This window comes from Ranitomeya imitator, chromosome 2 (assembly GCF_032444005.1).
Source record: "Ranitomeya imitator isolate aRanImi1 chromosome 2, aRanImi1.pri, whole genome shotgun sequence".
NCBI classification, from domain to species: Eukaryota; Metazoa; Chordata; class Amphibia; order Anura; family Dendrobatidae; genus Ranitomeya; species Ranitomeya imitator.
In genome coordinates, this window is record NC_091283.1 from 294,996,406 (window position 1) to 295,010,514 (window position 14,109).

At 44.4% G+C, this 14,109-nt stretch overlaps 1 protein-coding gene across 1 annotated transcript in view; it reads left to right on the forward strand.

The window, feature by feature from the left end:
- Nucleotides 1-847: 847 nt before the first annotated feature.
- The window catches only part of LOC138663297 (oocyte zinc finger protein XlCOF22-like), a 62,924-nt gene continuing 49,662 nt past the window's right edge, over nucleotides 848-14,109 (forward strand). Inside the window, exons 1-6 of the mRNA XM_069749478.1 lie at nucleotides 848-901; nucleotides 2,045-2,194; nucleotides 2,324-2,503; nucleotides 2,587-2,710; nucleotides 2,794-2,891; nucleotides 3,071-3,161. Of these exons, the coding sequence (XP_069605579.1) occupies nucleotides 2,117-2,194; nucleotides 2,324-2,503; nucleotides 2,587-2,710; nucleotides 2,794-2,891; nucleotides 3,071-3,161 (571 nt within the window). The 5' untranslated portion in view covers nucleotides 848-901; nucleotides 2,045-2,116. The remainder of the gene's footprint in view (nucleotides 902-2,044; nucleotides 2,195-2,323; nucleotides 2,504-2,586; nucleotides 2,711-2,793; nucleotides 2,892-3,070; nucleotides 3,162-14,109) is intronic.

The following is a 14,109-nucleotide window of genomic DNA, read 5'->3' on the forward strand; positions in this document are numbered from 1 at the left end:
GGACACAGACGGCTCCGCTCCGTACACCTCGTACACACACGGCTCCTCTCCGTACACCTCATACACACATGGCTGTGCTCCGTACACACGGCTCCACTCCATAAAGCTTGTACACACACGGCTCCTCTCCGTACACCTCGTACACACACGGCTCCTCTCCGTACACCTCGTACACACACGGCTCCGCTCCGTACACCTCGGACACAGACGGCTCCGCTCCGTACACCTCGTACACACACGGCTCCGCTCCGTACACCTCGGACACAGACGGCTCCGCTCCGTACACCTCGTACACACACGGCTCCGCTCCGTACACCTCGGACACAGACGGCTCTGCTCCGTACACCTCGTACACACACGGCTCCGCTCCGTACACCTCGGACACAGACGGCTCCTCTCCGTACACCTCGTACACACACGGCTCCTCTCCGTACACCTCGTACACACACGGCTCCGCTCAGTACACCTCGGACACAGACGGCTCCGCTCCGTACACCTCGTACACACACGGCTCCTCTCCGTACACCTCATACACACATGGCTGTGCTCCGTACACACGGCTCCACTCCATAAAGCTTGTACACACACGGCTCCGCTCCGTACACATGTGGCTCCGCTCTGTACACCTCGTACACACACGGCTCAGCTCCGTACACACATGGCTTTGCTCCGTACACCTCGTACACACACGACTCTGCTACATCCACACTGTAAACCCCTCCTGACCCCACACATAAACTTCCCCTCATCCAGCACCATGACAACCAGCACAGCAGGAGCAGAGTCCTGCATACACTGAGGCCCCTGATCATGTGACCTCTGACTCCTCCCCTCCTGTGACCTCATCACAGGTCCTTTGCGGCTCTGCTGGTGGAGGCTCCACACACCAGAACTGTAGCAGGTAAAGACCCCAATATCCACAGGTGTCCCTTCTAATTGGGGGGAAACTATCACCTCTAATAATCCTCGGACAGTTCTGACAAACACAGTAAAGTGCCCCTTTATGGAGGTGACAGAAAGTCTGTTTAGTCCCTTTAGCTTCATAGTATCAGCTCTAATCCAATGGGGAGAGAGCGATTTACCCTGAAGAGTCACAGATTGTGGGGTTGTTATAAAATGTTATATTTAGGGGGTTTGTGTTGTCTCCTTATAAGAATCACAATGGTTTTGTTCTTTTTCCGCTGATAGATACAAACTAAGGAACCATTTATTACTCCCATAGTACAGGGCCCATGCAGTATAATGTTTTTCATGTAATATATGGAAGCCCATGGGAAAATGCCCCCAAAAAACATCATATCCAGAGAAAAAGAATCACTGTACATGGAGACATTGGCCTCATATATCTCCTGTCTTGTTGTTCTTACAAAAAATATTTTCTAAAAGCCTCAAACTTCTGTGTGTGAATCAGACCTGAGATCTAACGTGATAGAAGATTACAGTCCGGGGAAGACGGGAAACCTTCATATAGACGGCCGGTGGTGTTGGAGTCAGTGACGGACTCTGGACCAATATGTTTCTAGAGCCGTAGTAGAAGATGAAGATGTCGTCCTCATCATGAAGTAGTTATTTCTCCTGTCACGTGTAATGGATATCTCCTGCAGTATTGCTAATGCCGATTCCAGTGTCGGTAAATGAGACGAGAATTAGCGTTATGGAAGATGAGTCTGAGAAACGTATTCAGCTGCCGACTCCAAGGGAGAAACTGCTTGTCTGTGGCCTAAATATATAGGTTTCATATAGATCTAAAGAAGGAAACCAAATACTGTAAAAGAACAAAAATACCATAGGTTCTTGGGTCCCCACCAATCTTTGTATTTTCTCATCAGTCCTAATGAACTTGTGATTTCTACAGCCAATCAGTCACCAAATGGGGGAGATGTCTTTGTCAGTAATTCAAATTAGGTTCCATGAATACATAAAAGACTAGAGAATACAAGATCTACACGTTCTATCTCCTCATATGTTTCCCTTATTATCTCCAGTAATTGTATTATTACACAGGATTTTTATGATGTTACATCGGCTCATCTTCTCCATTCAGGTCTCTACAATATCGGATCCTCTAAGTGAAGATCTTCTATATAAGATAATTTTCCTGATTTACCCATCAAAGATGAATATGGACAGAGACAAGATGGCAGAGAGGATATTACACCTCACCCTAGAGATCCTCTTCCGGCTTACTGGAGAGGTGAGAGATTCTGATGACGTCACATTACGTCATTCTTATCTATGGGAATAACAGATGGACAGAACTGGAGAGGTGAGGACTCTGGAAATGTCTGTAGTGAGATTTATTAATGTGTCTCTCCATAACCAGGAATACACAGTAGTGAAGAAGACCTCTAGTGAGCGCTGTCAGGACCCTGTGTCTGAGGGATGGGGAAGACCCCTGAGCCCAATCACGGGACCTCCACCTCACCCCCTGATACATGAGGACATCAATGACCAGAAGATTCTAGAACTCATCTACAAGATGATTGAGCTGCTGACTGGAGAGGTGACACTGCTGGGAATGCTGGGACATTATACAGTAACGCTATGAAGGGATCAGGGGGATGACGGTATCATTGTATGTGTCAGGTTCCTATAAGGTGTCAGGATGTCGCTGTCTATTTCTCCATGGAGGAGTGGGAGTATTTAGAAGGACACAAAGATCTGTACAAGAACGTCATGATGGAGGTTCCCCAGCCCCTCAGATCACCAGGTAATAGACAGGACTAAATACACACGGCCTATAATTATCTGTATGTAAAGAATGAATTCAGTTCCTGTATGTGTTTCCTCCAGATCTATCCAGTAAGAGGACAACACCAGAGAGATGTCCCCGTCCTCTTCTTCCACAGGACTGTAAACAGGAAGATCCCAATGTTCCTCAGGATCATCAGGTAGATGGAGAGAAGGTGTCATGAGATCTCCCCTATGATGTGTAGACGGCTGTGAAAGTCTTGTGCTCAGTCTTGTTTTATCCCCCAGTATTATATGTTTTATACTTGTGTAATAAGAACAGTGGAGATGGCAGGATTAGAGCTGATCATGTCGGTGACTTTTACAATATTTGTCTCAGGGTGAAGATCTGACCCATATTAATACTACAGAGACATATGTGAGGGGTGATGAGTGGTGTAAAGAGGAGATTCCTACATATGACTACCCAGGTGAGTAGTATCCACTAAATACAGAGGAGTCACAGATTCTTCTCAGTCACCGGCTGTGGCTGCTTTATCGCTGGTGTAGTCCAGCCATATCTCAATCATGTGATCACCCTTTTGCCTCTAGACCACAACATTCCCCTCCATCCAAAACTGTTCAAATGACGTTGGGCATTAAAATCCCTTTTATATAGAACTAGCTGAAGAGCCCAGTGTTGCCTGGGCATAGTAAATATCTGTGGTTAGTTATAGCACCTTATTTTCCCATCACGCCTCTCATTTTCCCCCTCACATCTCTCATTTTCCCCCTCACTCCTCTCATTCCCCCCTAACACTTGTCATTTTGACCTCACATCTGTCATTTTCCGATCACTCCACTATTTTCCCTCACTCCTCTCATTTTGCACTCACACCTTTTCATTTTCACCTCACACCCCTCATTTTCCCCTCAGTATATAAATGTTTGTCATCTCCCTTATATATAGTATACACCTGTATGTCATCTCCTGTATATAGTATATACCTGTATGTCATCTCCCCTGTAAATAGTATATACCTGCTGTATGTCATCTCCTCCTGTATATTGTATATACCTATGTGTCATCTCCTCCTGTATATAGTATATACCTGTATGTCATCTCTTCTGTATATACTATAGGGTCATTCCATGTCAAGTGAACCAATGATTTTTACCACTATATTTTTAATTCTTTTGAGATTTTGTTATTTGGTAACAGTGTGTCAGAGAATGCAAAATGTGAAGAAGAAGAAAATTCTAAATTTTTTTTATTGATTTTCAAAGTTCGGAAAAAGTGCGAATTTCGGTGTTGCATGCCTTTACATTTCTCCCCATAACTCAGGCTAGAAAAGAGATAGAGAAACAAAATAAACACCATCCTACTCAGAACTGTACAGGCTTTCACCAGATATGTCACAAGAGTATATTTGATAATATTTTACCTATGCGAACGCAAGCGCAAAACTTTAAAAAGCATTTCCGAAAAAACGTTTAATTTAAAAATTTCAAAAACTGCATATGTGCCTGCTATGCTCCTAGCCACATCTGTACCAAAATACAAGATGAGATCATGATGGGATCATATTTTAAAAAATAAAACTTTTACAGTGTCAGTTCAAAAATCTTGATTTCAGATCTGTTCAGCCTGTGGTCTATCAGTGTGGGGTCTAGATTTACCAAATAATCCATGATTGCTAGATATTACTGTATTATTTTATTATGTTACAAAGTATTAGAAGCAGGAGAGGACAGAGGAGAAGCTTTGTTAGGGCTGAGAATGACCAGGGGTGGACGGTGACTGCAGAGCTGACGACCGGCCCGCAGCTCCAGCCTCCAGAGGCCATATTCACACCAAATCTTATCACCCAGGCAACTCCTCAAATGGAGGGAGAAAAATATTCTTAACATCCAGTGCATGTATTGTACAAACCAGGACTACGAAGAGGAGGAGGAGAGTTTGTGAAAAAATCGGGTACAGGAAGCAGAACCCATCAAAGGCACTCAACAATACCGGACTGTCATCCCATGTAGTGGAAATAAAGACAGTGACGACCATGAAGTGGTAGAAGGCGGCACAAGATCGGCCATGGATGCAGGGCCGCCATCAGGGCATGACGGCCGTGACTGGCAGAGGGGGCCCGCATCGGGCCCCGTCTCATCTGCTCACCGGGCCCCTACCGGCAGCCGCAGGCTAACCGGGCCCTTAGCGCCGACGCTGCAGCTGTTTAAAGCTATTGACGTGCGGGCGCGGGCCCGCACGTCAATAGTTAACAGCCGCCAGCCAATCTGAGGCAGTGGCAGCTGACGTCAGACGCAGCGTGCGTGCATGTCGCCGGCGTCTGACATCATTGTCAGTCGCCGGCGAGTGCACGCTGCAGCTGCGTGGAGACAGAGAACTTCGCCCGCCGCAGGAGCACAGCCAGGTAAGAAGAACTTCTTCTTTTTTTTTTTTCTTGAGAGCGGCGATTCGGGGGGCCCAGGGAAGAACGCTGGACACAGGGGCAAAACGCTGGACACAGAGGCAAAAAGCTGGACACAGATGGGGCAGAGTGCTGGACACAGATGGGGCAGAGTGCTGGACACAGATGGGGCAGAGTGCTGGACACAGATGGGGCAGAGTGCTGGACACAGATGGGGCAGAGTGCTGGACACAGATGGGGCAGAGTGCTGGACACAGATGGGGCAGAGTGCTGGACACAAATGGGGCATGATTGGAAACAGATGGGGCAGAGTGATGGAAACAGATGGGGCGGAGTGCTGGACACAGATGGGGCAGGATTGGACAAAGATAGGGCAGAGTGCTGGACACAGATGGGGCAGAGTGCTGGACACAGATGGGGCAGAGTGCTGGACACAGATGGGGCAGAGTGCTGGACACAGATGGGGCAGGATTGGACACAGATGGGGCAGAATGGAGACAGATGGGGCAGGATGGATACGTTGGAGACAGATGGGGCAGGATGGGGAGATCATATGGGGCAGAATGGATACTCATGAGGGCAGGATGGGAGAACATATGGCTGGAGCCTGGAATGAGACACACGGGGGCTAGGATGGCGAATATTACCATAGGGGCTAATTAAGGGATATTATTATTGCAGTGATGTATTTATTTTATTTTTTGAGTATACTGTTTTAAATGGGGGGCGGTCCTGTTACTGTGTAGAGTGATACTATGTAGCCTTCTTCATGTGGTGTAATGTAGAGGCTGGGAAAATTAAGTAATGTGTTATACAAGCGGAACTCGAGATAACTGTGTTATTTCCTGCAGAGACGAGTCCTGGCTGGATGAAGTGATGGCGGTCTGTGCTGGATGAAAGATGAAGGACTTCACCTAGAGACGTCACTGGTGAGTCAGTGTTACCTATACACTGACACTATACACTGTATACTATATACAGAGGTCCTGTGTACAATGTCACCAGTGATCACTGTATTACCTATACATTATATACAGAGCTCCTGTGTATAATGTCACCGGTGATCACTGTATTACCTCTACACAGACACTGCTTACTAATTACAGATCTCCTGTGTATAATGGCACTGATGGTGATAGTATTGTGGGTTTTTTTTTTTATTATTGATCAGTATTGTAGTATTCAGTCATTGGTGGTAATATGCGGTCTGGTCATGGTGTAGCGGTATTTGTTCCTTGTATTTTATATTATTCGATCACTGTGGTGGTAATATGCGGTCTGGTCATGGTGTAGCGGTATTTGTTCCTTGTATTTTATATTATTCGATCACTGTGGTGGTAATATGTCATCTGGTCATAGTGCTGTGGTATTTGTTCCTTGTATGTGATATTATAGGTCATTTTAAAAATGGAAAAATAAATAAATATACCTAAATTGTATTGCATATTTTAACAAATATTTAATAGGTTACAGCAGAGTAGGGCCCGGCCAAAAGTGTCTACAGTGTTATGGTGGCGGCTTAAAAAATCTTTTGGCCAAAACAAAAGCTGCCGGCTATATGTGTGATCTGGTGATGGGAACTGTTAATGTGTGATAGGTGAGAAGTGGAGTTTTTCCAAGAGAGAGCGGTGGGACTGCAGACAGTTCAAGGGGTGGAGCCTGGGCGGAGTCTCAAGGGGGCCCCGAAAATTTTGCCAGTATGGGGCCCCAAAATTTCTAGTGGCAGCCCTGCATGGATGACATAACTGGTGATGTGACCTGTGAATATGATTGGCGCTGGCGGCGGCTACTGGACTCTCCAAAGATTGTGAAAATGAAGACATAGAAGTGACTTTCCTGCACCTTCTGGTCCAGCGCCGTCCTTTGTGTATCCAAGAAAACCAGACATTGTAAAAGTTACAAACATCAGATATTAACTCAGGTGGAGCCGAACACCATGACCAGCCGCACATACTCTGACACAGAAGGAGACGGCCATTGCTAGTGAGCGCTTATGGACAAGATGACATTTCACCCACTAGAACGGACACATTGATAACAGGCCAGTGTAAAACCTACTATTAATTGTTTGATTAGTTCATATTTTATAAAACGAGGATTTAACTACTGTACTATTCTTCTTAAACACTTCAGAAATGACATGTTAGTGATATAATAGAAAAAACATTGTTCCATGTATAAATAGGTGGTAGAAATATTGGTTCTTTTAATCTTGTTATTAACATATAATTAGGATCAGACTGTATTTAGAAAACCACACTTGAGGTTGTGATCACCTTTTATCTTTTGGCTTGTTCAAAGAATTCAGGTTGAAAATGCTGAGCAAGTTGTCATGATGATTAAGATGTATTTATTCTGGCACTTCAGGATTTGTTTTTTTGTGCTTCTTTATTGTTGCATATACATGTTGAATGCAATAAGTTGTAATTTGAAAAGAAAAAAGGAAGAAACTCACACAAACATTAAAATCAGATGATTCAAGGCTTAAAAAAAAATAAATACAAATCCCAAGTTGAGTCCCTGTACAAATATAAACAAGGACACGAGGACACACATGCATGTTTTCACAATTTTAAAAACATGTTTTTTTCAGAATTGCGCATCAAAATTTTTAATTTGATTTCTCCAAAACAAAATATAAAGAAACATAGTCTTGTGACATATCAAATGAAAGCTGGTACCGTTCTGAGAAAAATGATGCCTCTCCCACCTCTATATCTTAATTCTAGCCCGAGATATGATAAAAAATGTAAAGCCATACCAGGCCAAAATCCGCGCTTTTTCAAAACTTTAAAAATCTGTAAAAAATTAACTGATGAAGAGAAAAATTCTAAACTTTTAATTTGTAATTAACTAAAGTTGTACTTCATAAAAACAAAAAATAAAAAAAATCTAAAGACGTAAGGTAAAAAAAATATTCATATTTGGATCACTTGATATGGAATGACCCTATATGCCTGTATGTCATCTCCTCCTATATATAGTATATACCTCAGTATTTGTAAGCTAAATTGGCAGCCTGATAAATCCCCAGCCAACTGGAAGCCCTCCCCCCTGGCAGTATATATTAGCTCACACATACACATAATAGACAGGTCATGTGACTGACAGCTGCCGTATTTCCTATATGGTACAGTTGTTGCTCTTGTAGTTTGTCTGCTTATTAATCAGATTTTTATTTTTGAAGGATATTACCAGACTTGTGTGCGTTTCAGGGCGAGTTTCATGTGTCAAGCTGTGTGTTGAGTTGTGTGTGGCGACATGCGTGTAGCAACTTTTTGTGTGGAGTTGCATGTGACAGGTTAGTGTAGCAAGTCGTGTGCAGCGAGTTTTGCGTGTGGCGAGTTTTATGTGTGGTGTGTTTTGAGTAAGTGCAAGTTTTGTGTGAGGCAACTTTTGCATGTGTTGCAACTTTTGTGCATGTGGCAATTTTTCCGCGTGTGGCGAGTTTTCCATGAGGTGAGTTTTGCATGTGTGGCGAGTTTTGCGTCAGCCTAGTTTTGCACGTGGTGTGTTTTGCGTGTGGCGAGTTTTGAGCAGCGACTTTTGTGTTTCGACTTTTATGTGGCGAGGTTGGTGTAGGTGTGGTGAAATGTGTGCTGAGGGTGGTATATGTGTTCAAGCATGTGGTAGTGTGTGGCGCATTTTGTGTATGTGTGTGTTTATATCCCTGTGTGTGTGTGTGGTGAGTATCCCATGTCGGGGCCCCACCTTAGCAACTGTACGGTATATACTCTTTGGCGCCATCGCTCTCACTCTTTAAGTCCCCCCCTTGTTCACATCTGGTAGCTGTCAATTTGCCTCCAACACTTTTCCTTTAACTTTTTCCCCATTATGTAGATAGGGGCAAAATTGTTTGGGGAATTGGGACGTGCGGGGTTAAAATTTCGCCTCACAACATTGCCTATGACGCTCTCGGGGTCCAGACGTGTGACTGCAAAATTCTGTGGCTGTAGCTGCGACGGTGCAGATGCCAATCCCAGACACAGACACACACACACACACACACTTATGCTAGGTTCACACTTGCGTTGTGCAGTCCGCTCAACAAATCCGTTAAACGGACTGCACTAATGCAAGTGCCGACTTTGGCACTGCGCTAGCGCAGATGGAGCCAGCAGTGACAGACCCGGAAACGCTGCAGCCCACGTCTCTGGTCCGTCACTCAATGACAGCACATCGCTAGCGCACGCCCATTGTGGGAGTGCGCTAGCGATGCGTCCGCCACTGAAAGTAATGGCAGCGTTAACGGACTACGTTACACCGCGTTATGCCGCGGTGTAACGTAGTCCGTTAAACGGGTTCACACAACGCAGTGTGAACACAGCCTTATATATTAGATGTATAGCCTGGAAGGATCTACCTACCCCCTTGAAATTAGAAGACGCTGACTGTTTCCTGTCCAGATCTGTAAACTAGAAAGCCAAATGACAGTGTACATAGAATGTGCTGACAAGTTAGAAAATCACTTGACGAAAACATTATGATAATGGGCCTGTTCGAGAAAGCGGAGGGTAATGATGCTGTTGGCTTCCTAGATCCCTGATATCTTATTGGATGAATCATCCTTCTCCCCCTTCTGTGCTGCTGAATGTGCTCATATGGTCCCTACAAGACCAGGTCCAGTCTTTCTGGCCAAACTTCACTTTTATGATCGACAACATGAAATGTGCAGTGAGGCCAAGTGTGAATTTCTGTACAATAACAAAGTTTCCCTTTATACTGAATTTTCTAGTTCTTTCTTAAAACCGATTAACTTCAAACAGGATTGTGATAAACTACATAAAGCACATTACACCTGTGCCATGATATATCTCTAAGCTGTGCGTGGCTGATGGCTGTAATATACATTTATTCCCGCCTGCAGGAGATGTGTTGGCTCGAGCTCTGGTTTCATAGATTCACTCAATGTCATAAATTATGTTTTCAATCCTCAGAAATTCAGATTACTGCACAATCTCTCCTGAAATGGGGGCGCTAATACTTTCTCTACTCTTCTGGTCAGGAGTCATAGTAGCTCCAATAGTCCACCATGAATGGGTACAATTCTGGTTAAGTGTTGGTGCTTTCCCCTCATACATATCTTGTTGTTGGGGATGTAACATAGAATAAAAAAACTGTCTTTTTTTTTTTTTTTACCTATTCATCTGTATGATAGTTTGATTGTGGTGGATTCCTCCTGCCTCAGTTATCTAAGTCTGTGTCTGTATCTCTGTGGTAGTCCTTTACCCCTTTCCGACATCGGGTGTAAATGTACGCCTATGTTGGACACTTTCGCTTTGATGTGGGCTCAAGTTGTGAGCATACATCTTTCCCGGCACATGTCAGCTGTTTTGAACAGTTAAATGCCGCTGTCAAACTCTTGACAGCGGCATTTAAAACACGCTTTTGGCCATTGGGCCAGAAATACGGACAGCGGTGACCCATGTCACCTTATTTCGGGTCACCAGTGTGTTGGCATGACTACCTGAGGTCTCCAGGAGACCTCTATGGTTGTAAGTGCCGGATTGCTGTGAGCGCCATCCAGTGTTCGGCGCTCATAGCATGTCAGTAAGTCTGCTATAGGCCGGGGTCACACTTGCGAATGTGATGTGAGAAACTCGCACATCAATACCCGGCACTACCGCCGGCACTCGGGACCAGAGAGTGCTGCTGCATAGAAATACATGCAGCCGCACACTCTGGTCCCAAGTGCCAGCGGCAGTGCCGGGTATTAAAGCGAGAGGCACGCGCGAGTTTGTCGCATCACAGTCGCAAGTGTGACCCCGGCCATATAGAGGCAATCTCAACATCGCCTCTATGTAGCAGAGCCAATCGGGGTATGGCAGTCTCCAGTCTCCTATTTATTACTTGCCAAAAGTAATAAAGTTTTTAAAAATATAAAAAAATTAAAAAGTTCAAATCGCCCACCCCTTTCACCCCATTCAAAATAAAACAATAAAAATAAAATCAAACATGCACATATTTGATAACGCCTCATTCAGAATCGCCCGATCTGTCATTAATAAGAAAAGGATTAACCTGATCGCTAAACAGCGTAGCGAGAAAAAAAAATCAAAATGCCAAAATTACGTTTTTGTTTGGTCACCACGACATTGCATTAAAATGCAATAACGAACGATCAATAGTTTGTATCTGTACCAAAATGGTATCATTAAAAACATCAGCTCGGCGCACAAAAAGTAAACTCTCACCGATCTCGAGATCACGAAAAATGGAGACTCTACGGGGATCGGAAAATGTCACATATTAATTTTTTTTTTTTTTTTAAAGTTTGGAATTTTTTTTGCCATTTTTAGATAAAAAAGAACATAGACATGCTTGGTGTATATGATCTTGTTATGGAGAATCATAATGGCAGCTCAGTTTTAGCATTTAGTGACCCTAGTAAAAAAGCCAAACAAAAAACCGGTGTGGGATTGCACTTTTTTTTTTGCAATTTCACCACACTTGGAATTTGTTTCCCATTTTCTAGTACACGACATGGTAAAACCAATGGTGTCGTTCAAAAGTAACACTCGTCCCGCAAGAAACAAGCCTCACATGGCCATATTGATGGAAAAATAAAAAAGTTATAGCTCTGGGAAGAAGAGGAGCAAAAAAACGAAAACGCAAAACCGAAAAAAAGCTTCAGGGTTATGGGGTTAATAGCCTGGAAACCTTTGGCTATTGGCTCCTTCCCAGAGTATTAACAATAGCTGTCGGCTGATCGGCTCTCGGCTTTCCCGTTATGAAAATTATGCAGGAACACACGCAATTTTTTTTCTTACATTTACAAAAAAACAAGAACAGATATTGCATCTCACGCAGATTTCTGACAATTGCTTTTTTTGTTAAAGTGTAAATATATATATATATATATATATATATATATATATATATATACAGTGCCTACAAGTAGTATTCAACCCCCTGCAGATTTAGCAGGTTTAATAAGATGCAAATAAGTTAGAGCCTTCAAACTTCAAACAAGAGCAGGATTTATTAACAGATGCATAAATCTTACAAACCAAAAAGTTTTGTTGCTCAGTTAAATTTTTATAAATTTTAAACATAAAAGTGTGGGTCAATTATTATTCAACCCCTAGGTTTAATATTTTGTGGAATAACCTTTTGTTTGCAATTACAGCTAATAATCGTCTTTTATAAGACCTGATCAGGCCGGCACAGGTCTCTGGAGTTATCTTGGCCCACTCCTCCATGCAGATCTTCTCCAAGTTATCTAGGTTCTTTGGGTGTCTCATGTGGACTTTAATCTTGAGCTCCTTCCACAAGTTTTCAATTGGATTAAGTTCAGGAGACTGACTAGGCCACTGCAACACCTTGATTTTTTGCCTCTTGAACCAGGCCTTGGTTTTCTTGGCTGTGTGCTTTGGGTCGTTGTCTTGTTGGAAGATGAAATGACGACCCATCTTAAGATCCTTGATGGAGGAGCGGAGGTTCTTGGCCAAAATCTCCAGGTAGGCCATGCTATCCATCTTCCCATGGATGCGGACCAGATGGCCAGGCCCCTTGGCTGAGAAACAGCCCCACAGCATGATGCTGCCACCACCATGCTTGACTGTAGGGATGGTATTCTTGGGGTCGTATGCAGTGCCATCCAGTCTCCAAACGTCACGTGTGTGGTTGGCACCAAAGATCTCGATCTTGGTCTCATCAGACCAGAGAACCTTGAACCAGTCAGTCTCAGAGTCCTCCAAGTGATCATGAGCAAACTGTAGACGAGCCTTGACATGACGCTTTGAAAGTAAAGGTACCTAACGGGCTCGTCTGGAACGGAGACCATTGCGGTGGAGTACGTTACTTGTGGTATTGACTGAAACCAATGTCCCCACTGCCATGAGATCTTCCCGGAGCTCCTTCCTTGTTGTCCTTGGGTTAGCCTTGACTCTTCGGACAAGCCTGGCCTCGGCACGGGAGGAAGCTTTCAAAGGCTGTCCAGGCCGTGGAAGGCTAACAGTAGTTCCATAAGCCTTCCACTTCCGGATGATGCTCCCAACAGTGGAGACAGGTAGGCCCAACTCCTTGGAAAGGGTTTTGTACCCCTTGCCAGCCTTGTGACCCTCCACGATCTTGTCTCTGATGGCCTTGGAATGCTCCTTTGTCTTTCCCATGTTGACCATGTATGAGTGCTGTTCACAAGTTTGGGGAGGGTCTTAAATAGTCAGAAAAGGCTGGAAAAAGAGGTAATTAATCCAAACATGTGAAGCTCATTGTTCTTTGTGCCTGAACTACTTCTTAATACTTTAGGGGAACCAAACAGAATTCTGGTGGGTTGAGGGGTTGAATAATAAATGACCCTCTGAAAAGACTTTTCACAATTTAAAAAAAAAAATAAACAAAGAAATAACATTCTTTTTTGCTGCAGTGCATTTCACACTTCCAGGCTGATCTACAGTCCAAATGTCACAATGCCAAGTTAATTCCAAATGTGTAAACCTGCTAAATCTGCAGGGAGTTGAATACTACTTGTAGGCACTGTATATATTCGAGTATAAGCCGAGATTTTTTGGGGCTGAAAGTCCCCCTCTCGGCTTATACTCGAGTCATACCCAGGGGTCGGCAGGGGAGTGGGAGCGGGGGCTGTCTAATTTACTCACCTGCTCCTGGCGCGGTCCCTGCAGGTCCCTGCTTCTTCCAGTGCTGCAGCTTCTTCCTGTAGTGAGCGGTCACATGGTACCGCTCATTACAGTAATGAATATGCAGCTCCACCTCCCATAGGGGTGGAGCAGCATATTAATTTATGTAATGAGCGGTAACGGTGAAAGCTCAATACAGGAAGAAGCTGCCGGCGAACCAGGGACCGCGCCAGGAGCAGGTGAGTATAATGGGGTGGGGGAATGCTGCGCAATAGTCACCTTTCCACGTTCCGGTGCCGCTCCGTCTTCAGCGTCTTCTGCAGTGACGCTCAGATCAGAGGGCGCGGTGACGTGGTTATTGCGCACCCTTTGCCTGAATGTCAGTGCAGAAGACGCTGACGACAAAGCGGCACCGGAACGTGGAGCAGGTGAGTATA